This window comes from Camelus dromedarius, chromosome 10, assembly GCF_036321535.1.
Source record: "Camelus dromedarius isolate mCamDro1 chromosome 10, mCamDro1.pat, whole genome shotgun sequence".
NCBI classification, from domain to species: domain Eukaryota; kingdom Metazoa; phylum Chordata; class Mammalia; order Artiodactyla; family Camelidae; genus Camelus; species Camelus dromedarius.
Window position 1 is genome coordinate 63,174,276 of NC_087445.1, and position 27,384 is coordinate 63,201,659.

The window sequence follows — 27,384 nt, forward strand, 5'->3', positions numbered from 1 at the left end:
GAATCCCTCTCCCCGGCCCTGAACAAGGCTTACTGTCTGGTGATTCATCCAGACAAGGAAACTACAGTGACTCTTCACAGGGACAAGGACTGTGACATATGGAAGCATAGAACCCATAAGAGCAGAGAGAAGACCCTTAATCTGGTCAGGGCTGGGGATGGTGAGTCACAGATGCCTCTAGGAGGAAGGACATTTGGGCTGAATGAAATGGGGGTAAAAAGGAGCCCCAGTCTCCCAGCAAAAGAAAGAGAAAGGCATTTCAAGGGGAGGAAACAGCCCATGAAAGGGATGCAGGCATGAGAAACCACGGTGCCTTCAGGAAACTTCAGGTATCAGTGCACCAAGAGCCCATGGGATGTGGCAAATAGAGGCAGAAGAGGAAGTGATAAAAATGAGCATGGTTTCATCAAGATAAATAAATTAATAAATGCGGCAGCTGGGCCTCCCATTATTTGTTTAGAACACAAGAGGACTGTTTGGGAAGAAGAGCGCTCAGAGCCTTGTTGTATCAAGGTTAGTCCTTAGGTCAGGAGCGTTAGCAACAGCTGATAGCCTTGTAGAGTTCCAGAGTCTTGGGCCTCACTTTAGACCTATAAAAGGCTGAGAAGTGTTGGTTAGGAGCACAGGATCCCGAGTTTGAAGACGTTCTCTGCTACCTGCTGGCTGTGTGATTTTGGCCCTGGATCACCTTTCTTCTCTGGGCATCAGTATCACCAGTGATAAAGTAGAGAAGGTCAAGAGAGTGGATTCTAGTGATATTTCCAGCTCTAAGCAATAAGTGTGTGTGTGTGTGTCTGTGTGTGTCTGTGTGTGTGTGTGTGTGTGTGTGTGTGTGTGTGTGTGTGTGTGTGTGTGTGTCTGTGTGTGTCTGTGTGTGTAATTCTAGGGGATACTGGTGGGAAAGTTGATCATTGTTGAACTGGCTAATACATGCTTGCACCCTGAATGATCCACTGTTTGGAATTAGGTCCGCAAGCCTGTAGCTAATCAGAAAGATGATCAGAAACCATGAACTTGCACCTGAAGGCAGATCAGCTGGGAAATCAGCAGGTCAGACCCTCAGACACTCGCCACTCTGCCTAGCTGGGGCTTCATGGAGGGAGGAAAGCAGGGGAACCTCTTCTGTTCCCTCCCACCAGCAATCTTGCCTACTTTTTAAGGAAAGGAAAAAGCAAAAAGGAGAGCCTACAGGACCAGATCCAGGAGCACAGAGTTTCACAAAGGCTTTCCTGGCTGTTGCATGAGGATAATCAAGAGTGTGTATGTCTGTGTATGTGTTGGGGATAAAGGGATACTGCTTAGGGTGACAATGCCTTAAAGTCTAAATGTTTTAATTAAGAGAAAGAAGATTCAGCTATCTGGTCAAATGGTACGCCAGAGCTGCACTGCATTTTCTAAATAGCTTCCCCAATAGGCCTATGTAAAGGCTGCAAAAATGTGTCTGAACAGGCTCCCAAGAGAACAATGGTTAAAAGGCAAATCTTTTCCTGACTCTGCCAAGACGCAAGGGTAAGCCTCTCCTTACTCCTGAGCTTCTGCCCCCTGGAGAAGTGGGAGAGAACTTGGGAAGAGAAAGCACACTCTTGACTTAAGCCACTGAGACCCCTCAGCTCTACACAGGCTTCCCCAGGGCATCAGTGCAGTGGGCTTTCCAGGCGAGATGGCCAGGATCTTGTTAACGGAGAGAGGGACTAAGTTCCAGAGAAAATACGCCCCTATAAGTTGTTGGGAAGAGCAGAGGACTGGGAGCTAGGAGAACTGGGGTTTTAATTCCAGCTTCATTTCTAACTTGATTGGTGGCCTTGGCAAATCTCTTCTTCCCTCTAAATACTATTTCCCTGTTTGTGGACATTAATATACACTACTTATTGAGCAGAAATTCTGAATAAGACAGTGTCCATTTACTAAGCATTAACTGTAGATAAGATGGTGTCTTCTGGGTTAATACCATCTATATGCTGTTGACTCACAACCTTCTATCTCCAGCTAAGACCTCTTCTTTGAAAAGACTTCTGGATTCCAATGCTTATTTTTTATCTCTACCTGATGTTTGCTCGACATTTTGAACTTACGTCTAAAATAGCACGATCCTCCCCCACCTCAGCCCTGACCCTCCAACAGGAACCTCGTACTCAATAAATGAGAAATCCATTCATCTCACTGTTTGGACTGAACAATCTGGAATCATCCTTGACTCCTCTTTGTTTCTCATCTTCCACAACCAATAACAAGTTCTGTCAAATCTACACTTGAAATATATCCAGAATTGGATCATTTCTCACCATCTTCTCCCCTAACCCCTGTGGTCCAAGCTACCACCAACGCTTGCCTACATTAGAATAGCAGTGCCCTTGAATGCCCTCTAAGCTGATTTTTCCACACAGCAGCCAGAGTGGTCCTGGTAAAATGTAGGTCACATCATGTCGCTCCTTTGTTCAGAGTCCTCCGATGACTTCTTGTCTCACTCAGAGTAACATCCAGAGTCCTTCTTGTCCTTTATAAGGCCCTGCAATCTCCCTCTATGCCCCGCCCTCCCCAGCCTTCTGCTTGTCAAGTTTCTCTCCTAACTCCTCTCTCACTTCCCTCCAAGCACACTGGTCTTCCTGCTAGTGCTGAATCAATGGCATGTTCCTGTGCTCCTGCTGTAGAGTGCTGGCCCTTGCTGTTCTTTCTGCCTAGAATGCTTTTTCCTCAGATAGTAGCATGGCTTCCAGCATCTCCAGCTTAAAAGCGCCTGCTCAGATGTTACCATCTTGGAGAAGCCTTCCCTGACCCCTCTCTGTGTGATAACAACTCCACTCCCACTCCCAGCTTAGCATCCCATGTGCTCTGTGCTCTCCCCGCAGCATTTATCATCCTCTGACACAGTACACACATTCACCTGTTTGTCTGTTGTAGTGCCGTCCAACAGAACTTCCCGCAATGATGGCGATGTTCCACCTCTGAGTTCTCCAAGAGGTAGCCACTAATCACATCAGCTATGGAGCGCTTGAAATATGGCTAACATGATTGAGGAAATGTTTAATTTATTTAATTTTAATTAATTTAAATAGCCACATGTGGCTAGTGGCTAGCTTCTTAGGCAATGCAGATTTAACGTCTCCATAGAATATAAACTTCTTTAGGGCAGAGATTTTGCCTATTTTCTTCATTGTTATATCCTCAATGCCTAGAAACGTGCCTGGCTACTCAATAAATATTTGTAAAATGAATGAATAAATAAGTCTACTAGGAGCTTTCCATACTTTATCTCGTTTAATCCTAACAACAGGCTTGTGGATGAGATACTATTTTCATTCTCTGGAACTCAGAGGCAGGAAGTGTCTTGCTAAAGAATGCCTACCTAGTTTGTACCCGATGACCATATCTCCCCATTTGAAATAAGTTCTGGGGATCTAGTGTACAGAATGGTGAACAGTTAACAATGCTGTATTGTATCTTGAAAACTCATAAGACAGTAGGTCTTAAATGATATCACCAGATACACAAAAAAGGTAAGTATGCGAGGTGATGGGGGTGTTAACGAACCTTACTGCAGTAATTATTTTGCACTATGTCTGTGTATTAAATCATCACATTGTATATCTTAAATTTATACAGTGTTATATGCCAATTATAGTTCAATGAAGAAGAAAAACTAACACCCAGCTAGTAAAAGATAGGCAGGATCTGAGCTCAGGGATGTCTGGTGACATTCAGATACTTTGCTTTGCTGAAGTTGGACTAGATGTTCTCTGTGGTCCTTCCTAACTCCGAGATGCTGCGGTTTTTACAAGAACTTCCTTCCTTGTCAGGCAATGGCAGCACAGAGTTTAATTACCAAAGGGACTGATGGGCTTTTACATAAAGCCACTTGTTAATCGCTTAGAAGCCATGATTCTTCCAGAAGAAGGAGTGCAGACCATCTTTCAGGCCATACCCTCTCTCCCTCCCTCCCCAGCCCTGCTCACGGCTCACCGGTTTCTGGGTCGCAGAGCTGCTCACAGGCGTCTGTCGTCCTCTGTCCGCAGAGGTCCCTCACCCACGGGGAGGTGGCGTTGATCTGGTAATACAGGGACAGCTTGGCTGGGTTTAACCAGTCGGAGATGTCCAGGTAGCTCCCTTCACTCACCACAAAGCTGCTCCCTGTGGGTGAACAGACAGAAAGACAGCTACTTTCTCCCCGATTTTAGGGTATAGGTGTCTTGCTGCTGATGTTGCAGACCAAAAGCAGAGACAGGTGCTTACAAGCCATCCCCCCACCCCAAGTCCCGGTTCTTCCTGGTCCACATACATTTACAGAGCATTTACAATGAGCCAGTCCTGGAATCAGCAGCCGACAGAGACAAGTCAGACACGAGAGACAGATCAGCCTCGTGCTGAAAAGTCAGGTCCTTAAGACTGAGTGAGATGTGGGTTCAAATCCTGGATCCACCCTTACCAGCCATTGACTTTGGGCCTCAGCTGTAAGTAGGAATATTAATGGAACCCACCTCATGGTTGTGAAAGTGAAATAATTAGCCAGTGCCTGATTTGTCCTGGTAAAGAATGATTAAATATTGAAATTTAAAAGAAAAATTGTCACCCAGGCATCCCCCTTGGAGCAGGAGTCATTAATGCCCCACAGGGGGCAGGCAGATGGCATCGACGGGAGACACTGGCTGAGGGGAAGGGAAATAGCATCCTGGCCCCTAGGTCTGGCTTGTGTTTCTGTTTTGTTTTATTCTATTAGAGAGGGAGGCAGAGAGACAGAGACAGACTCAAAGAAATGTGTAGCATCTTTAAAAGAAAAAGCAGTACTCATGGAATGGAAAATGCTTTAACGTTGGGAAACAATAAGGAGAGCCGGGGTTTGGGGTGAACAGGGTGCTGCAGGCTCTGTCAGAGTGCAGCAGCCACACCTTGGCTCCAGCCAGCTCCTGTCAAATGGGTCTAAAGGTCAGCGGTGCAAGAACTCCAGATTTTCTCTAGGAGAGGCTGAAAATTTTGATTTTTATTGTAATTGGCCAATTTGGAAATGATGGTTTAAACTTGTTCTTGAAAGCTCATGTAGGCCAAACAAAAGACCCTAACTCTGCAATCTATACTCTAAATTGTTCCTCTTTAACATACACACACACACACACACATGCATCCATGTATCGAGTACATACATATATTAGGTATATTCTTTGGGGGAAGGAACAGAAGCCCATTCAGGGTGGCTACATACTGGGTGTAAATGCTCACAAGTGCATGTATGTAGCAATACAGCAAAGGCAGAATTTCACATGGCAAGTTAGAAAAAAAAAAGAGGACCAGGTTTCAGAAAGCTGGACTTGGAGAGAAGTTCTAGATTTATGGCAGACCTAGAGACCTCAGCAGGAGGAGATCTTAAATTGTTTCAAAATTAACATGACTCAGCTTCTCTCCCTGTATTTGCTTCTCTCTACCTCACTATCAACCAACAAAATCCTTCCATGTCTGCAACTTAACTTTTCCAAAGAGGGACTCAGTTAATAGGCATCCTATAGGTTTGGTGGCAACTTCTCTGTCAGATCAGATCAGACCCGCTGGCTAGTCAATGGTCAGGCTGCTCTGGGCTCTGGTACCCAGCTGTGGTCCAATGGGCGCTGGCCAGACAGGCAGGATCACACCAGACCTTACCTGGCTGACCCGAGGATCTAAGATTCCCTGGAAAGGATATGTGCATGGCAGGCAATGTTATCGTCTCTAACTCACACACATGTTATGATTTACATCACCTTACAGAATGAGTTCCTAAGTAAAAGCCCAGTGGACAATGTGGTTTTGGTGAGGATGAAGGAGGACTCTGTTTGAAAAGCATAAGGAGCAGAGAGCATCAGACTCGGAGATAAGGAAATGACCACATTTGAAGTTGGCCTTAAAATCCTTGGCAGGTAAAGCAAAAAGAGAAGTCTGTTGGGTGCCATAATTCACATTTCTGGCAAGGGAAGATATGCAAATCTATCTCCAAAGCCATATTTTCCCCCTCTGGAACTAAGCCCAAGCAGAAACATGTCACATGGGTCCTTGTGCAAAGCACCGAACATCAGTATCAACTACAGATTTTTCTTTTAAAAAAGCACAGTCATGCTGTTTAAATGGATAATTTTTGTATTTATTCGCACTAAAGACTGAGGGATGGATATTGAATTGTGTCCCAGGGCTGAGTTTGGCTAATCCCGCTACTTTAAGAAAGCTACACAGTGCAGTGACATAGAGAATAAAGTCAGCAAGACATGTTCAGACCTTCACTATGCTACCTACTGGCTCTGTGAACTTGGGACAAGAAAACAAATCCTCAGTCATATTGTATGGAAGATGTGGATATCAATTTCCCCTTCACAGGGTTAATAAAGGTAAAGATTAAATGAGACAAGACATTTGTCTTAGGGGAGGTTCACCAGAAGTCAGACTCAGGCAGGGACTGGCATGCTGGAGGTTTGTGGGGATGCTCTCTGGTGAGGGCCTGAGCAAAGTGATGTTGGGCAGGAGGAGAAGTTAAATTTCCATGCAGTTGTAGCAAAGCCCTCAGCTGATCCCATGGGAAGCACTGGAGCTGGGACGGCCCTTCAGAGTTGTTTCAAATCAAGAAAACAGTGTCAGGCCTTTGACCTCCACATTAACCAGCCATAGGCTGGGGGTTTTCCCTGGGGAAGGGATGTAAACTTGGTGAAGTGGTCCCTTTCAGCAGAGGGCATTTCTCCAAGAAAGACTCAGAGACAGTGGTCAACTGTCAACATTCCAGGCAGCTGGGGGGGGGGGGGGGACGAGGGCCTATGTTCTAATGAGAGATTTGGATGCAGCGTTACAACATCCACTACAGCATGTTAAGTCCTTGGCACATGGTGAAGTCTTAACTTGCTGGAACTATTTTGATTACTATTTGGATTTCTTAGGAACTTGGAAGCTCTGAGTGCAATACTAGTTAACAGATCTCTTCAAATATGAGAAATACGATTCTCTTTGGAAGTGACCGACTCAGAAGCAGGTTATCCTCATCTTCTTTAAAAGAGATAATACATACCAATGTATATGGTTGGTGTAACGGCAGAAGGGAGTTACTATCCTCTGAATGCACTCCCTGGTCCAAACCCTGGGATGAATCTTAATCCTTGTAAGAGCCTTGCAGGATAGGTATCTCCCCCCTTTTACAGAAAGACAACATGAGGTTCAGGGAGAAGTTGATTTGTCCCAGTTCGCAAACTGACAGAGACAGACTCAACCCAGGTTTTTCAGCATTCAAAACTGAGACCTGCCCATCATTCCAGACTGTCTGGAGAACTGGGGCTTTGGGTGGGTGTGAGGCAGAGCTGCCTTCCCTGGTCCTTCCACTCTGCCTCTGGTTGTCTGTGCGCTCCCCTTCTGTGTGTATCCTGGAGTGCTGGAGGGCTTTTGCTTTCTCTGATAGATTGATTTCCTACAGAGAAGAGATCATGACTTTTCCATCAGTCCTTACTCATCAGTCCTGCACGCATCAGTGCACCCCTCAGTAAAAGGCTTTGCACACACTAGGAGTTTGGTAAATATCTGTTGAATAAAATAATGAAATCAAAGTTCCATGCTCAACTAGTGGAAAGTTTAGCTCACCTGATGATGGGACTGGGGAGCAGGAATGCTTCCACATTGATCCCAGAGTTTATTTTCATCCCGTAGGAGCCAGAATACAAGACTAGTTCTTTAGAGTCTCCTGAGTTCCAAACCAAAACTTGAACTTTGCTATCATGATCTCTCATTCACCCCATGGGCCTGTGGTGTGGGTGGTTAAAACAGAGAGGCTAGAAGGACTCAGTATGAAGCACATGTGGCAGGAGGTTGGTTGTCACATCAGAGAAGGGAAGTAACTATGCAAAATGCAATCAAGACCTAATCCGCGTGTTCATTTAACCAACAATGATTAAACTCCTCTTTGGGTAAGAAATAGACATAAAGAATGAAAAACAGACGGACTAGAATAACAAGGGAGCTCAAATGTACGTATAGGTAGATCTAATATAACCTAAAGTGTAATAAGAACTGCCTGCCAGGGATGGGCATTGAGTGGCTATAAGGGGAAGGAAAAAGGGGGATTGCAGAGGAATGATTAAAGAGTTGGCCTTTAAGCTAGACCTTAAAGACTGCAAAAAAAGAACAACAAACTAGGCAAATGTTGAGGTGGCATTTGTCCCTTAAGCCTCACCTGCAGACCGGGCTCCTATGCCTCTACATCTCTCTAATAATAACAAAGTACTGTACTGAACTAGCTATATATGCCCTGTTATAGACTCATTCATTCATTTATTCATTCATATATTTGCTCATTAAACAAATAAAGCACCTATTATGTGCCAGGTTCTGTTCCTTGGCTCTGGATGATCATAATATGGTGTCTGTCCACTGAGAACTTATAGACCAGGAAGGAAGGATGGAAATTCAAGATGGCAAATCTAAGGCAAAGAGTAAGCGTTCTATATCCCCTTTTCTTATTCTCCCATCTAGACTGTGTGATTCTTGAAAGCAAAGATAGTGCCTTATTTAACTCTGCAATCCCCATAGTGCTTAGGGTATATTGGAGGTTCAGAAGGTGTGTGTGTGTGTGTGTGTGTGTGTGTGTAGATGAGAGTAAGGAGGGAGAGAGAGAAAGATTATAAGGTCAAAGAGTGGCAAGCAGTTCTCTCTGGGTAAATTCTAGCATTACTTTGAGAAAAAATACACAGGAAAGGAATAAAAATGCCTTATTCCATGTGTCTCATATATCTCTAGTTTTCCAGTGAGCCCCTGTTTCATTTTCTTGACTTTGGATCAAAAGTACCATCTTTTTCTAAGTTCTCTGAGATTCTTCTTTGTGTTCAAATCAATCTCCCCAGAGAGCAATGACTCTGAAATGAGTCTTTGCCAAAATCTCAACTTCAAAATGTCATCTTTCCTTATTTTTAAATATATATACATTTTTTCTCCCACTGGCTGTGGGTATATACATCATCTAATTAGCCAAATGGATTTTCAGTTCAGCCCAATCGTTTCCTTATCTAGCATCTGAAGCTCGGCGTTGCTCAGGGGACCACATGGGCACTGAGGTCCTCATTAACTCTGATCTTCAATTACATTGATTATAAGCCTGCTTCTGTAATTGTGCAGCATAGATCAGGGGTGAGCTGGGGAGCTCAGGACATTCTGCAGAGAAGTCTGAACTTCCAGGGGCACATCAGCCCCTAAAGAAGCAGAAAGCTACAGATGAGAACTAAAAATACCACAGAAGGAGGTATATCACCAGACAAAACTGCCTGGAGAGCCAGACGACAGTGCAAATTCCTTTCATCATACCTCGAATCATGAGACAGACCTCTGAAAACTGCGGATAGAAGATTTCAAAAGAAGGCTCTGGTCACACTGGTGAATGGGGAGCAGAGGAGGGAAGGATTGCATGGCTGAAAGATGCTCTTCCTAAATGAAGCTCAGGGAATTTTTCTAGCCAAAAATATTCCGTTCTCTCTTCTGTTCCCTCTTTCTTTGGGTGCAAACTCATTACAGGCTTCCTTCTTTCCGCTACATCCTGTATCCCCACAATGATCCCATCTGTCTTGGACCTGGGGGAAACGTCTTTCTGGGGCACAGGAGGAAAAACTGTGGTGAAGCAGGAATGAGTCCATCTGCCTTCAGCCCCACAGACCCCTGAAGAATACATCCACTCCCATTTCTCCTCCCAGTCCACAGAGCCCCAGGTCAAGTCTGAATACAGTCGATCACCCACCGTCAACTGCAAACTATTTAAGGAGCGACCCAACTCTGCAAAAATGAGGTTAAAAACAACACTTTGAGGGTTTGTAAAACTGAGGAGAGAAAACCTGGGTAGGTGGGAGCTGTCAGGCTCTGGGAGAGAGCAGTAACTCTCTATGGTCACAGGACAGGGGTGGGGGGTTCTCTTACAACCATTTCTGAGAGAGGAATCTGCCTTCACCTGAGCTGCTCCTTATAGCTCTTTTCCCTTCGATCATTTCTTTCTCTTTCACTTTGATCAAGTTCGACCTATTTCTCGGTACTGTCTCTTCCTGTTCTGGGCTGACTTGTGTCCACCGCAAAGGCCATATGTTGAAGTCCTAATTCCCCAGTAACCTCAGGATGTGACTGTATTTGTTGCCAGGGTCTTTAAAGAGGTGATTATGGTTAAATGAAGTCATGAGAGTGGGCCCACATCCAATATGGCTGGTGTCCTTCTAAGAAGAGATTAGTATACACACACACACAGGGGGAAGACCACGCAGAGACACAGGGAGAGGACCGCTATCAACAGCCAAAGAGAGAGGTCCTCAAAAGTAACCAATGCCACCAACCCCTTGATCGCAGACATGCAGTCTTCAGAACTGTGAGGAAATAAGTTGTTTTAAGCTTCTCAGTCTGTGGTGCTTTGTTATGGCAGTCCTAGCAAACCAATATATTACCTCCTTTTTTGACAGCCACTATCTCTTAAGCTTGGCTTTTGCTCCATTTATTAACTTTTATTTTGTGTCATGGGTCCCTGTGGATCACTTCTCAGAATAAAGTTTTCAAATGTATAAAACATAATGCATAGTATTACCGAGGAAACCAGTAACTGAAATACAGTTCTATCCATGGACCCCTCAGGGGTTCATGGAGTCCAGAATAAAAACCCTAGTCTGAGCTAAGCTATTTTCATCCATAACAGATGCCCAGTCTGTGGCCTGACCTGATTCCAAGTACGGCCAACATCACTGGATGGGCAGAGGGAGTGGCAGCCTGGGTGGAATGAATATGCCCTCCTCCTAAAGTATGTAAGTGAGATGCAAATGACAAGGAGGTGAAAGACACTAAGAGAACACTGAGATGGTCCAGTGGCTAATTTAAAGAGAGTCAGTCTCTTTCATTTTGTTTATTTTACATGAAAATACTTTTTTTTTAAGCTCTGAAGAAGACAGAAAGCTGGTTAAGATCAAAATTTTCTTGGAACAATCATACAACAGATCAGAACTGTATGATGCTAAGTCACATATTTAATTTTAAAGAGTATTAGAAAACTCAGAGTTCCTGCAGTCCAGAGTTTCTCAACCATTTTTTTATTATCACCCACTAAAGAACTTTTTGAGATCTTTTTTCCCCCTGATCACCTCAATCCATAAAATTTTAATACCATATATATATTATATACGTGTTTATGTTCTGTGTTTTGCTGTGCATAAAAAGAGTAAGATTTTTTTTGTGCCCCGTGTACCTCCCAAGTATCAAATTCATCCCTTTGGAAGCATTACTGTCCTCATTGAGAATGGATACTCCAATGAGACCCTCTTCTTTCAGAGGTAAAGAAACCGAAGGTTAAGGAAGGAGAGGGAGGTGCCCGAGATCCCACTAGGATTAGTGAAATATCTACGACTAGAACCGAGATTTTGTGACTCCCAACCACTTAGCACTGTGAGGGAGGTGTGGGTCAGAGAGGGTAGCTGACTTTCCCAAGTCAACAGAGCTGGAAAGCACTGGGGCTGGACCAGAACCCAATGCTGTGATTTCTAGCTCGGGTTTGTTCCAGGATGTCACACTGACACTCAAGAACAGATTCCAAGGAAGTAAGTAAGTTGTCATGAGGCTAGATGAGACTTCGATGGGAAGATAAAATGCTAATAACCTTGAGACGTCCATGTCAAAGAAGAAACATAGAAGAATGCATCACTAGATATCCCAGAAAAAGAAGCGTGGTTATGGACAGGCTGCTGGTATTCTATGTTAGAAAAAGAGTTACTGCCAAATAAAGCGATACGAAAGCCTTGCTCCCTCTCCCCCAACAGAGGTTTCCCAGAAGTGCCAGACCCATATTTGCTCCAGGCAATTGTATTTCTACTGCCTTCTGTCTTCCCCATCTCAAATTGTGATCAAAGTCTGGCTAAAACAGATTGCCACAGAATTCCACATGCCTTTATGTATCCCTGGTCTTGCTTCAAAGTTGAGTTAGGGATGTTTGAGTCTGGACAAAAGAGGTTTGAAGTGTTGAAATTTCAAAAAATTATTTTTCTCCCCAGGGATATAACAATTTGGTATCAAGCTAGGCAGCAGGGGAGAAGAACAAAGTCATAAGAATGCTTCTCATTTTTCTTGACATTACTTAAATTTTTTAGAGAAGAATTGTGGTTAAAGATTGAAAGCAGCTATTTACTTTTAATTGAGTAATTCATTTATTTCTTTCTTCCTTTCTTTTAAAAAAAAACTTTCTTCATTAACTTACTGGAAATTTATGCATCAAATCCAATCTCAATGCTGGATTTCTTTTTGATCTAAGATCAGTGCTTCTTGAATGAACATGGTAGACAGTTGCTCCCAAAACCCAAAGATCTTTAGCTCTGACTTGCTAATACTGAAAAGCTTCCCTCTCTGTCAGCTGCTCAAGTAAGACATGAACTTAGATGAGAGGCAAAGGTCTGGATTCTGGAGTCAGACAAGCATGGATTAAATCCTAGCCCAGCCACTGAGTAGCTGTGTGACCCTGGAACAAATCACTTAATCTTGGCAAGCCTCATCAATTTCCATAGCTGTACAGTGGAAATACTTATTTCATAGAGATTCTGTGACCATTAAATAAAACGCATTTGAATTGCCTACGAATAGGACTGTGCCTGGCTAGGGTCTCTGTGCTGTACTATTCCAGGGGACAAGATTTACACAGTAAAAAATGCGTTCTATGCAAAACTGTATGTCTATCCATATGCACTATGTACAGTGTGGTATATTTCATGTATGTGTATACAATTGGATAATTGAGTTTGTGTATGTACATATGCATATACATGTGTACATATACCTAAACACAAATAAGTCTATGAATAATTGTATCCTATGTAGATGTTGCTCTTAAAGTTGTGTAACATGGTGGCTCTGCCTGGGAAACAATCAGACAACAGTTTCATTTAAAAAAAAAAAAACCACACCTATCTCCTGCTTACCCACGAATGCTTATTTCCCCTATGCTGATTCATGGCTTATCCCAGCACCATCTCCTCTGATTTTCACAATATCCTGGGGTGAACTGGGTAGGGTAGGAACAAGGGATAGTACTTTAAGATGTATTGCAGGAGTGAGGTAACACTGTAGAGGCCCTAGAGAAATACCTGGCACATATTAGGTTCAGTAAATTTGTAATGAAAATACAAAATGCGTGGCTGACTGAATTTAATAAATGCATGAGAGCACCGTGTGACCTTCCAGATCCATCGGCTTAATTATGTTCCCTGCCCTGTTCTCCCTTCTTCGAGTCTACCTTTTTCTATGAAATACATTTCTTCTTGCCTTTCCCAAGGAGTCTGCACAAACGTCAGGGGCTGTTTGGCAAAGACGACTCACAACTGTGATCACTAAGAATAACCGTATTAGCAATTCCTCCCGGATCTGTTTCATTACTACACTGTGGGTTTGATGCCAACCGACCAAATTAGGTCCAGGCACCTGCCTGCTTTTGTGTCTCTCACTGTCGTGTGTGTGTGTGTGTGTGTGTGTGTGTGTGTGTGTGTGTGTTTCTTCCTTTCTAGATCTCTTACCTTCTATTCTCTGCTCTTTTGAATTCAGTGGGAAAACTGCAGACCTTGGAATCGGCAAACCTGGATTCAAAAAGTGCCCTTACCACTTATTATTTGAATGACCTTGGGAACTGCTTAATATTCCTTTTCTTAGCTTCCTCATCTAAAAGAGGATGAATAATATTTACCTCATAGCATCTGCATGAATATTACATGTGGCTGTGTGTGTACCTTACTTATCAAATGGGAGTTTTTATTACTGCTGCTGCTATTAATCTAATTGATCCTAGAAATAACTCTGGAGGGCAGATGTGACTTTTATCCCCATTTTACAGACAAGGAAATTGAAACTGAAGGATGTTAAAGGTATGTGTCTTAAACTGAACATGGCTAGGAAGTTAATGATTCCAAGTTAGAGCTCAGGCCCCCTGTCTCCGAGTCTAGGGCTCCGCAGCACCAGGTTGCCGCCCATTCCTCTCACTTAGGGGAGAGCGTAAGTGAGAGAGTCCACACGACTAAGGTGTGTGTGTGTTGGGGGGTGTGAGTTTGGCTTCTGTCAGTATTCCTCTCTGGTTGTTTCTCTGAGTCCTGAGCTTTTCATGGCGGTGGCTGAAACATAAATCAGACCATGTTGAGAGTATGTGTGTGTGTGAGGGAGAGAAATGGCAGGGGCAAGGTGACATAATATTGTAATTCAACACTTAGTATCTCCAAAGACATGCAATACATCCTCTTGACATTTCCAGAAGATATTTTCTGGAAACTGGACAATAATTCAAATTAATGCTAAGCCTAAATCTAATTGTTTTATGATGCTACAAAGGACTACATGGGGCAAAGCTTCCAAAAATCAGAGGTTTCAACAGTCATGTTGATGGAACAGATTTTACCACCTGGCATAGATGAGAACAGCTGCCTAAATATATAATATTGGTACCTGGAGCAACATAACAAAGGAGAGGTTCAACTCAGCCTTGCTGCGGCATCCACAGCCGTCAGCCCTGCACCAGCCAAGCCTACTATGAATCCCGGGAAAGGTAAGGAGAGAAAGGATAAGATTTTTATTTGAGGACCAAATGAAGGTCTTGAGGCTCAAACAGGATGAGATCCACATTTCTGGTATATGGCATATAAAGGATGAGTTCTTTTATCCTGTTCCCAGAGGGAACTGGTGGGATGGAACTTAAGAGAGCCAGGCTTTGGCGCCAGGCAGGACTGGCTGGAACCATAACCCTGCCACTTTCCAGTTGATGGACTTTATGCCCTTTACCTAACTTTGTGAGCCGTGGGGCTCCTCTCCTAGGAAATGGGGACAATAACACCTACCACATACTCCAAATACCGCACTGAGATGAGATGTCCATGAATGATGAAGAAAGCAAGATGCCCAAGAATATGTGGGCTCTTATCTCAGGTTTGAAACAAACAAACAAACAAGTAGAAAATTCAGGGTGTGTGTGTGTGTGTGTGTGTGCACGCACATATGTATATGTACGTATCTGGGTCAGTGTAGAAGTAGCAAAAGTTCTGGAAGGAGATACACCAAAAGACTCATCAACCCAACAGACTCGGACCAGGATTATGAATGAGGGCACATTCAATATTTATTTCCTTCACTCCTGCATGACTTCTATAATACAAGTTCTGCTCCTGCTGCTGCTACTACTATTCTTAGCACTATTACTACTATAAGACCAACAACTTCAGGAGGTCTGGGGAGGAGCAAAGGAAGAAGTTATAGTATTGAGTCAAACACACAGTAGGTGACCAAAATGTGCTTGCATTTCTTTCTTTGTCCTTCGCAACTTAGGAGCAGGTTCTCCCTCCCTTGGAAGAGTAGAGGCATTGGCTAAAGAAAGGCAGCAATTGACTAAATGGCTCTGCTCCTCCCTCCCCTGCATGTCCTTCCCAGCCCATCCCTTTGCCTGTGCTCAGGTTTTCCCGTATCCCAGAGCATCCTTCTCACCATACCTGTCCTCCCAGGTCCAGCCAAAAGCAACTCATACTTCCTGGTTCTCTCATCTGGAAGTGGCCTGTCCTTCCTCTGCCCCTAATGGCCTGACTCTCTCCTTACATGAGTGTCACTGTTAATGAATCTGAGTTCAGCACATACTTATTGAGTACCCTCCACATGGCAAGGTTTGGGCAGGTTGATGTTTTTCTACGTTGGAAGAGACTAAGCTCTCTGAGGGTCAATCCATGTCTAACTCATCTTCAAATTGCGAGCTCTTAGCATAGTGTTTGGCACTTAGCAGGGAACCAGCAAACATTCTGAATGATTGGATGGATGGATGGATGAAGTGACAAATAGTACTTTCATTCTTTGAAGAGCACCACCGTAGATGTTATCAAACTGAATAAAAAGAAGACTCCATAGTTCTCTCACTACACTCTCTAAAAGTGCTTCAAATTTAACCTGCGACTCACTGAGCCTTAGTAATAGGCATTTTCTGTTTAGTATCTAAGACACTGTGTAACACCTTAACATCCAGTATCTCACCTGATCCTCACAGCAACAGGTATTGAAGGCTCTGGAGTCAGACAGATCTTGTTCAAGCTGAGCTTAGGCACTTACTACCCTCTTTGGGACTCAGTTCCCTCATTTGAATAAAAACGAGGAAAATAACTGTAACTACCTCAAGGGTTATTATCAAGAAGAAACTTAAGGAATGTAAAAAAAACTTAGAGCGGTTGGCATTCATTTATACAGTACTCTACATGTGTGCATCCATGTTCGATGACGTTATTATCATTCCCAAGTCACACATGATGTTGAAGGCAGCAAAGAAACCTGTTGCCCACGTACACATAATTATTTAATTACAAACCTGGGACAAGAGTCCTGATGTCTGGGCTCTGAGTATCGTCCTTCATCTAACTGTCCCTTTACTTCTCAGCAGTCTGGTTATTGAGTTTAAGTCTAAATGCATTTACTCACAGGGTCGACATGTTTATCGAGCACCATACACATGTCAGGCCTGGTTGTAAGAGCTGGGTAGGCAGCAGGGAACAAAAAAGACACATCACTAGAGCACTTGCTGTAGAGAATGTGCAGTGCTGAGCAGGAGGTGAGCATTAGAAAAGTAAATGCACCAACACGTACGTGGCTACAAATACGAAGTGATGTAGAGAAATAAATAAGCTGCTGTGAGTACCAGGGCGCTGTGTGTGTGTGTGTGTGTGTGTGTGTTTGGGGTGGAGAAGACAGAGTGGTGGTATCAGTGAAATAATATTCCCTGCAGGAAAAGAAAGTACGTGAAGCTCTAAGATAGAAAAATGCCAGGTTCTGTGTTTGGTTGGAACCAGCAGTTTAGCAAACGAGGGGATGTGAAGGATTTGGCGTGTATTTATGCTTTTGCTTTCAAACCTAATTGTCCCTTCTGGGGTGCTAAGTACCTGAAAGAGCACAGGTAAATACCTAAACTCCGATTCTGTGAATCCGGACGCAACCCCGCGCTGCAGTTTACACTTTCCACTGCAGGAGCGGGATTTACCAGGGGCCACATAAACAACTAAACGTAGACTCACATAATTTCAACTTTGCAAAGAGCTAGTCAGTTTTCTCTATTTTTGGTGGTTGTTAACTTCATTTAGCTGATGAGGCCCCTTTATCTTTTTACAGAGAGAGTCAAGTGCAGTGTTTAAGAGCAGGACGATGGAGTCAGGCGGCCAGTATTCATGGTCCAGCCCAGCCACGAACTAACCAAGTGACAATGATCCAGTTAAATGGGCCTTGGTTCCTCAGCGATAAAACCGTGGATAATAATCTCACAGGAATGTGGGAGGTAATATATGCAAATTAAATTTCCATTGTTTCAAATTACTCACTTTTAATGAAAATGAGGTCACCTATATAAAGTCCTTAAAAGAGTACCTGGCACATAATAAATGCTTAATAAGTGTTAGTGATTCCTATATCATTTCTGCCTGCATAGATTTGATAACCCTACTGTGAAATACAAGGGAAAGTTACCTTGTTCACAGACAGTTCGGCAAAAGACAAACGTGATCACAGAGACTCCTGCTTAAGCAACACTCTAGCTTTGGACATAACGGCGTAAGCGAAAGCTCATTCTGTGACTCATTTCTATTTTCTTAATTGCCTGCTCTTGCTCTGGATCTCAGCCAGGAGTCAGTCTTCAGCCCGGCCATGGATACATGCACATCAGATTGTGTGTGTGTGTAAACAAGAACACGCAGCTCCTGTTGCTTCTGAGGACTGCAAAGAAATGACATCAGAAGTGAGTGATTTGAAACAACTGAAATTTAATTAAAAACAAAATTAAAAGTGGTTCCAAGCCCGGCGCTTCAGCCAGCAAGACTCAGAGGAAATTAGTAAGTGCTGCTAATAGCTGGGTCCAATTCACAAGTCTCCATGATGAGACAGTCAGAGGAAAGGAGATGCATCCTCTTTAGATGAAACAATTAAAGATCGCCTCTGAGAGATAATCACAAACAGGATCCCAGGGCAAAAAGAAACATTATTTGCTGGTGTGTTTCTTTTTGACTTTCTTATTTCCATTATGGGAAAGTGCCCTGGCAAAGGAGAAGGACACTGATTTTGAAAAGCAGATTTAAATAAGTGGAAGGCGGGGGCAAATTCTTTAAAAAAAAAATAATTGCCATCCACTGCCTGAAATTCCACCTTACTGATTCATTTATCTTTTAAAATTTCAAATATTCAGATTGCTCAATAAAATTCTAATCCCTCTCAAATTAGGGACCTCAAATAATGAGCTGACAAGTGTTTGGGCACTGGGGACTGGGTGCTAGGAGAATTAAATGAGCTGGTTTCTGCAGAGCCACTATGGATGAAATCAGGGTGGGTAGTGGGGCTGTGTCTGAGATGGACCTGAGAGGTGCATCTATCCGTGGTCCTCAGAGCAGCATGGAGACTGGCAGAGGAAAAGCAAAAACTATGCCAGGAGCCAGGAAGATACAGGAATTGAGCTCAGGACAATAAATGAGGGGAGGAGGGACATGTCAGGGGAGGATGGGACCAGAGCTGGGACGCCAAGACTTCATGAATGGTGACTGGCCAGGAACGGGGTGGCCCAGCTTAACTGAAACACACAAAGTTGGGGCAGACAGAAAATGCCCCTGGACAAAGGAATGCTCATCAGAGCTCTACTTTGCTGAGCATCGATAGAAAGGCAACAAGAATGTCTATGTCATAGGAGATCTGGTTCCTGCTCACATCAGCAGCCTCACCCCACTCTGTCCACCCAACCATGTTGACCCTGTCCCAGCTTCTCCATCACTCAACTGGCTTTGAATTTGCTGATCCCTCTGCCTAAAACACACCTTCCTCCCTGGTTCCTTTCACATCTCAGGCTAAATTTATGCCACCTCCTCAGAGAGGCCATCTCTGACCACCCTATCTGAGAGGACATCCCAACTCTCCTCTTCGTTTTAATTATTGTACACCAGTTTAATTATTTTCACAGCAGTTCTCACTTATTTCACTGCCTTGACATATTCCATTATTCTGCTAATTTGCTTTGGTATCTGTCTCCTACTGAGAATAAGAGCATTATGAAGGCACGGCCTTTATAATGTCTTTTTTTCCGGGACAGTATTGTTACTGCCCCAGGACACATAAGGAACATGAAATGAATATTTGTTCCACGAGTGATTGTGTTCTGGGAAGATGAAGTAAGTCGTTGTAGGTAAAACAGCTAGCACACTGCCTGCCACGTAAGGGGCACATGATGACTTCTAGCTGATTATTTTTATAATTAACCAACATTATATTGATTTGGATTCTAATAGTGAGCTTGATCCTGGGAGGGTGGAAGGATGGAGACTGAAAAGGTGGTTGGAGTGTTCCAAATGCCAACTGACTGTCTCACACTGTGTTTGAAATATTCAGTATGACCTAAGTATGTGCTTGTTGTATAGATGGGTCTTATGGGGAGTGTGAGGATGGGAGGGTGTGGGCCTGGGTGCTATTGAGGGCTGCTCAGCAGACAGACCCTTTTACACAAACCAGTATCATTCTACCCTCAAATCCTTTTAGGAAGTGGATGAATCTGTCCAAGCCCAACCTACCCTTAAAGTTCAACTCAACCCCTAACTTCTCCAAGAATCCTTTGAGATCCACCTCAGTGAGAATTACCTCCATCTTCCATTCTGTTCCTGACGTAGCTTTAGAAACAATGCCATTTATGTTCCCTGGGCTTGGGCTTAGTGTTAAAGAGGCCATTTCACTGCCAGATCATGTGACCTAATTTTGGATTTCAAAATAAAATTGCAATAGGGATCATAATCAAAATCAAAATAGCAATAGTAAATTTTCAGACTGGCTTTTCGAGATCTGTTGTTTTTGTTTTGTTTTGTTTTGTTTTTATGTCTTCAATGGGTAATGGATCTAAATGTACAGTGGGATGTAAATAGCCCACTCTGTGTTGGAGACTGTGACAAAACGTGGAGGCTTCCAAGGTACAGGAGACAGACCTTGTCTGAAAGTAGCGTACAGTTCAGTTCGGAGATAACTAGACAGTAACCACAGAGCATCATCAAGGCTGTGATGAAGATGAAACAGGGAGCTTTGGGGGCACAGAGGAGGGGCCCTTCTCTCCCCTGTAAAGTCAAATTGGCCACATCTAAGTTGAATGTTAAAGCACATTACAGCACATAAAGTGAAGGGAAAAGAGGATTTAGGTACAAGGAAAGGCCTGGTTGTAAAGGAATGAAGAGACAAACTGAGCCTTCGGGAAACAGCCATTTCCGTTGGCCAGATGGGAACAAGATGGAAAACATCAAAGATGAAGCTGAAAATATTTTCCAGCTCTCAGATATCATAGTTTAGAAAATTGCCAAGCTGGCTACTTTGCCACATGGTCACAGTGTGTCCTCACCCCTGTACCCACGTTGTCTCTCTTGAGGAAGCAGAAGCTGCCATTGTTAATTGATTCCATATTTCAAATGTGACACCAGCTCTGATCACAGGGCCCCTGGGCCTCCCTTCAGGCCTCTGCCTCCGTGGCAGGCCCACGTTAACGCTGTATTTGAGTCTCTGCAGGAAGTGGCCACCGCCGGAGCCTTCGCACTCACAGGCCATGTCAGCACCTGTGCGGGGGCTGGGACTGATCACTCCCTCCTCCATCCTGGCTGGAAGACTGCGGTGAGACATCACCTGAAATATTACTTGAATGATTCAAACCTTCAGGAGCGCAGCCTTCAGAGATCTGGCAAATTAATTTAGCTCACAGAGCACAGTGACAACTCTTACTAATAATTTCCATCCAGACAGGATTTGTAAAGGTCCTAATACTGTGTGTTCTTCATAGTTGCTTGCATGTTTTTCCCCTATTTTTTCCACAAATACAGCCAAGAAGTGGGCATCTGATTCTTGATCTCACATAGGAAAGCTGGTGCATGAGCAGAATAGTAATAAGAGCTGGCTCTGGGGCGTGTTTACCATGGCCAGGTTCTTGCATTTAATGACCATTTGATCTTCACAATCCCAGTCTTACTCCTGGTGCATCAGTATCTTGCTTTTCAGAAGATGAAGCTGCATCTCGGGGAAGGTGGAGTTAGGACTTGAGCCCGTGCACTCTGCTGCTGGTGTTCATGCTCTGTGCTCCCCACCTCCACACTTCACAGCTTGGCAAAAAGAGTTCTTATTTTGATATCTGGGGTCACTAACCTCTAACGGACCCCAGGATGCAGTTGCCAAGTAGTCTTTGACTCCTACGCCTCCTAGGTTGCTCCTTGCAATTAGCTGGCAAATTTCCTTGCTCAAGCTCCACGGGACTCCCTTATCTTCACTCTCACTTCCAATGCCCTTGCTCAGATATCACATAGAACAAACGTAACAGCCCCCTAATAAATAGCCTGCCTTCCTCCTTGGCTCCTCAGACTCACCTACACTGTGGTCACTCAGTCCACAGATCTGTACTGAACACCGACCGGCCAACTATGTGTCGGAGATTTCACTGAAACAAGACAACTAGGGATTTCAATTAGCATTATGAGGGGCTATTGTTTCCTAAATCTTGATCATGTGCCAAGCCCTTGTCAAGTGCTTCATATACAATCACTTGATTGCCTTTTGAGATGGTTTACTGTTATCATCCCCCTTTCACAGATGAGCAAACAAAAGCTTAGATACTAAGTAACTAGCTCAATGCAACACAGCTGGGAGATTTCAGAGCCTGGTACTGAACCCTGGGAGTGTGAACCTATAGCTCGGACTGTTAACCAAATCAGACATTGAATAAGCAACTGTAAATGTGCTGAGTGCACGAAAGAGAAGTTCAGGATCGTCTAACAGGGAGACCTAGCTTAGACTAGGAGAGAGTGATGAAGATGATGATGTCAATAAAAACTAGTATTACCCAGTGTTTCCTGCTTGCCAAACATTCCACTAAATACTTGACAGATATCTTCTCACTTAAATTTCCCAAGAGGGAGTTATAATTATGTCCACTCTACAGATTAAGAAACACAGCAAAGACTTAAATATCATTTGTAACATCAAAAACTATTAGTAATTCATAGAACCAGCATTTGAACCCAAATATGTTTTGATCTGTAGCCTGAACTCTTAATTACTCTATTGCATTGCCTTTTGTAAAAGTAACTGTGACCCCTACACTCCCTTGTTTAAGATCCTTCAGTGGCTTCATGACCCCCCAACAACCTGCACGGTAAAAACCCAACACAGAGACCCCTGCTCTTCTCATGTGCTCCTCCTGTTAGTCCTGTTCAAGCCCGGTGGAGCCCCAGATGCTCTGGATGCTATCTGTTCCCGCCATACCTTCGCTCATACTTTTCCCTTTGCCTCGAAGTTTGTCCTTGTCCTCACTCTCTCTCATCACCTCTGACAGAACATAGAGTCTCACTTCCAATCCCTGCCCATCCAGCTTCCTTCAATGGGACAAACCAACTCTGGCTCCCTGAAGCTTTACCCAGATCTGTCTAGTGGAAAACATTCCAGGCTTCCCTGGCAATCTTGTGGACTCTTATTTCTATGTCCCTCCTGGTCCAGATTATGATCGGCCTTCTGTTGTTGTCTTTTGCTTTATAGCTATTCCGTCCCTTTAAATAACATGTGTAATCCCTCTGAGGACATGATTCGCATTTACTGAGCATCTGTTATAGGCTATTTTCATACCACGTTCTATTTCAACCTCATCAACACCATGTGAAGTAGGGGCAAAGAGCTGCACTTTTATAGATGGTGAAAGTGATGGTTCAAAGTAGTGACGTGACTCGTCCAAGATCCATAGTTAGCTGAGTGACAGAGGGCAGATTTGAACGGGAGGTTTTCTGCTTCTAAATCTCAGATCCTTTCTCCTACTTCATGTTCCTTTAGTGCTAATAGTATCTGAGTTAGTTCTAGAGTGTGAGTCCTGGCACTGAGCAGACACTCAGCAATGTCAGCTGACAGTCTTAATGTATGGGTTCACTGATAAAGTCCAAATGAGAATCAGGGTGAAAGCAGAGGAGGGAATACATGGAAAATTCAGGGGTGGTCTAGGTTCTGGGGATGATTCCAGCTGAGGGTGAGATGCCCAGGGACTTTAGCAGAGCTTCAGGGAGTTACCAACAGCTGCCAAATACATACACACACACACACACACACCCATACGGCTGTGCAGCTGCAGATATATTTGGCTTAGATAATCCAGAGGGGTGGCTGGGGAAGAAAGCCAAATAGCAAGGCTCTGCTGGGCACCAGAGGCTGGGAGAGGGGAGGGTTAAGCAGGGGGAAGTGGAGAAGCAGGAGGGATATGTAGGTTTTAATTATTCCTCCCATCTCATCATTTCCTTCTGAGTATGATACATCCTCCCCCTCTCATACTTTTACTGGCATCCGAGATGTTCAAGGTCCCTTGGCAGCTGAAGCTGGGAGCTGGAGATGGAGAGACATCGTTCCTACCATGGCCCAGCTCCCCACCACTTCCTGTTTCATCCCAGCAGCCCTGGGAGCCTGCAGTCCCTACACAAGCTTGGCTGTGATCCTTCTAAGCTTTCTTCAAATGGCAACTTGTGGGCTGTGAAAGGTTTGCTCAGCTGCGTCTGCTCCCAAGATGTTTGCTCAGGGGGCCGCCTGGACACAAACTTTCCCAAACAAGAGTTGGCAAACAGAGGATGGAGGATGCTAATAGGATGGTTGCCTAAAGACTCCAGAGGTCAGTACCTAATGGGATGAGTAAAGAGGGACTTTGAACCCCAGTATTTCTTACTCTAATGTTAAAATGTTAAGCCAGGAGGGATTTTAAGCACCATCTTGTTATCTTTCCCACATTTAGCAGTGAAGAAACCAGAGAGAAGTAGAGATTTGCCCAAAGTCACGGTGAATTTGTGGCAGAGCTAGAACCTGACCTTGTCATTGAATAATTCTCTGTCTAGCACAGCCTGTGGCTGCTAATTTGAAATACTTCTGCTCTTCCTGCCTGTGTGATACTGAGGTGGTCACAGACTCCAGCTTTAGTTTCCCTTAAATTTAAAATGAAGAAATACCTGAATCTACTACAGGTGGTAACAGAATTAAATGAGGTAATGCTTTGCAAAGCACTCAGCACGGGGCCTGGCACTTAGCAATGCTCTGTAAATGTTACCAATTCACAGTGTTGTTATGATCGTAATCACTGGGAGGCTTGAACAGCAGGGTGTATATGGATGCAGTGAAAAGCATCCATGACCCCTCTGGGAATCCTGCCTCATCCATCACCCGCCTGCAGGTAAGCTCTAAGACCCAACTCAAGTAGCATCTCCTCAAGACATCCTCCCCTTAGCATCACAGCCCATCTCCAGCTTGAAGTACTTGGCTGCCCCTCCCCTATTTTCCCACAGCACCAAGTGTAAACCCCATTAAGACTCTTACCACACTGGGTTTAATATTTCAACTGCTTGGTAGCGTCTCACTACCAGCAAACTGGGGGAGGCCAGAGATGGTGTTTTGTCCACCTCTGCATTCCTAGCACTGAGCATGCCACAGAGAAGGTGATGTGCTATATTTGTTGACCACAGGAAGGAGGGAGGAAGGAAGGGAAGAAAACAGGCACTATATAAGAATAAGGAAGCAGTGTTTTAGTAATGAATTTTTAACTATTTAATGTCTTCCTTCTGGCCAAGCTAAGCCTCTCTAAAATTGTACCTCCTACTTATCTGGCCATACCCACTAAGATCTTTTCTCAACCTCTTTATTGTCTTCATAAATAACAAAACACTGCACAAACAGAAAGGGAAAAAGCACCATGTTCTCATAATCAGATCTGTTCTCACAGCTGGCCAAGTGCCTCCACACTCACCAGCCCCACTAACACTCATTTGAGTCAAGGAGTATTAACATTGCTTTTGGATGAGAAAAGTGAGAATGGAGTGTGTGTGTGTGTGTGTGTGTGTGTGTGTGTGTGTGTGTGTGTGAATTAATATACTCAAGGTCACAAAACTAGAAATCAGAAGAATTGGAAGTTGAGCTCACATCCCCTGGGCCACAGATCAATGCACCTAACCTCCGTACCATGCTCCCTTCTCTCTCCTGGCGCTGCATCACTGCCTCAACCCTGCCCCATTGCCTCAACCCTACATCCCTTTGCAAGCACCCAGATGACAATGATGGAATATCTAACTCTATACTCCTGAGCTCCATCCCATTAAAGTTCCCACCTGCCATTCTCTCCTCCAAGTCAAAAAATCAAAGCAGCCTTCTACTTACAACAGCAGAATGGAATTATTAATGGGAATAAATTAAATTCCCCTACCCCTTGCAACCATCCTCTGCCCCTAGTTCCTACTAATGTATTTTTGGACTCGATTCACTATCAAAACACAGAAATTAGTCTCCAATTTTGGATGTCAAACTGAGTTATCCCTTTTGTTAAGAAAGGAAATTAGTAACAATTTATCCTGGTCGGAAGCCAAGCTAACATCTTAGCACAGAGTGTCATTAAAAATCCCAACCCAACTGGTTGTTGTGATATCTTTAAAAGCTTGAACATGTTCAGCTGCTTAGAGTGGTTTTCCAGCATTTGTTCTCCCTCAAGCCCCTTGTCACTTTTAACCTGGGGATCAATTACAATTTAAGGAAGAAATGGCTTGAAGCATTCTTTTCCTTCCATGGTTTTGTGGATTTAGACTTTTCTAATGAAGAGCTTTGAGGGGGGAAAAAAAAAAACCACACCGATTCCACTCTAGGGGGTACCCGTAGCTCCCAGCACCAGCTCCAGGCCATCGCTAAGCAAGTTGCCCATTAAATACAAGAAGAGAGAGAAGGGAAGAAGTTTTCACAGTTTATAATTATATTACCAGTTTCATTATCTATCTCATTTTAATTCTGATGGAAAGCTAGCCTTGCCTTCTCCCGCACTCTCGCATATAGTTATTAAACCTGGGTTGGAGTTCAACCTATTCTTTCTGATTTCTGCATATTAATACGGTTTATTGGTATTTCATTGCCACCTCCCTCCTGGGTGTTCTGAATCTCAGCTCAATTTATATTTTCCTCTCTTTCTGGGCTCTGGGATAAAGCTTGTTTCATTTTGGTGTTGTGGTGGGGAGAGGGTGGGCAGAGATGTGAGTCTGATTATAGTTTCTTATCTTTGGGGATGGGAAAAAAAACCTTGGGAAGTGAAGTCAATCATAAGAAGAGGAGGCAGCCTCAGATTTCTTGCACTGTCATTGCCCAGAATGTATCTTCTTAGGGCATCTGGATCCACCTGCCTGCCCTCTCTCCCTTCATTCATTTCACAGTCATAATTTATTATATATCTACTGAGTCAGAACCATCATCAGGCTTCATAATAGTTTAAGACATGAATAAACTGTGGCTTTGCCCTTAAGGAAATTTAAGTCTAGCTATTGAAATCACTTATCTATTTTTCTCCCCGTTCAACCAAATTTTGGGCGCTGTCCTAGGTGCTGAACATAATGTGAAAAACAAACAAATATCTCTATCCTTATGTAGTTCACAACCCAGTGGGAGAATGCAACATTAAGTAGATAAGAATATAATTATAAATAGAAATAAGTGCAGTCAAGGAATCAAGCAGGGCTTGAGGAGAACGAAAAAGTATGAGCCAAACAGAGGCTGGGATATGAAAAAGGGAGGTCAATCACTATAGGGTAAATGGAACTTATCCCGAGGAAACTGAGGAGGTGAGGAGAAATTTTCAGACAGTGAGAATAACATGTGCAAAGGCCCAGAAGCAGGAGACAGCCAAGGATATGTAAGGAAACAATAGAGAAAGTGGTATAAGGTGAGGCTAGAGAAGCAGGCAGAGGCCTGATCTGCCTGGGACTTAAAAGCCATGTTAAAGACTTCATTCTTTATAATGGTACAATAAGAAATACTTGAACAGTTTTACGGGAAGAGGCAACATGTTGAGATTTTTCATTTTAAAAGACTGCTGTTTGCAATGTTGAGAAAAGATTGGAGGCACACTTGATTTAATATGGGATGCCAGTTTTTAGGACTATGGCAGTTATTCTAATGACACATGCATAACAATAACAGTGCTGGAAGGTAGACTGTGGGGTCATTAGAAAAGTACAAGTATAGTTTTATGTAATTTTCAAGGAAAGATAGATTATTTCTGGTGGGTGTTCTCTTTGAAGAAGTTTTAGGGTTTTGGTTAAAGAAGGGTTTCTGGAGGAAGGAAAAAAACTAAGTTAGGTCTTAGAGATGGGTAGGGTTGCAATACATGTTAATTAGGAAGGATACTCCTGGTGGAGAGTGACATTTTAACAAATGTACAGAGGGAGGCAGATACAAGGCAAGGCAGCCTATCTGTCTAAATAGCATTATGTGCGTGTACAGAAGTTAAGGATGGAAAAGGCAGCAGTCATACTGTAGAGCACTTTTACACCTAAACAGTTTCCATGAAGCTCAAAGGTCTGAAGTCAAAACTGAACATTTTCAAACAAAGTTCCAGATAATTCCAGAGAGCAAGATGTC

The 27,384-nt window shown here is 43.6% G+C and overlaps 1 protein-coding gene across 7 annotated transcripts in view; it reads right to left on the minus strand.

Moving 5' to 3' along the window:
• The window catches only part of ASTN2 (astrotactin 2), an 849,846-nt gene that overhangs the window by 489,589 nt on the left and 332,873 nt on the right, over positions 1-27,384 (minus strand). For all 7 annotated transcript variants that reach the window (XR_010382793.1, XR_010382792.1, XR_010382791.1 and 4 more), the window contains one exon: positions 3,958-4,125. Coding sequence is in view for 4 of the 7 variants with exons in the window: in XM_064490458.1 (XP_064346528.1) it covers positions 3,958-4,125 (168 nt within the window). In the remaining 3 variants the exon portion in view is untranslated. The remainder of the gene's footprint in view (positions 1-3,957; positions 4,126-27,384) is intronic.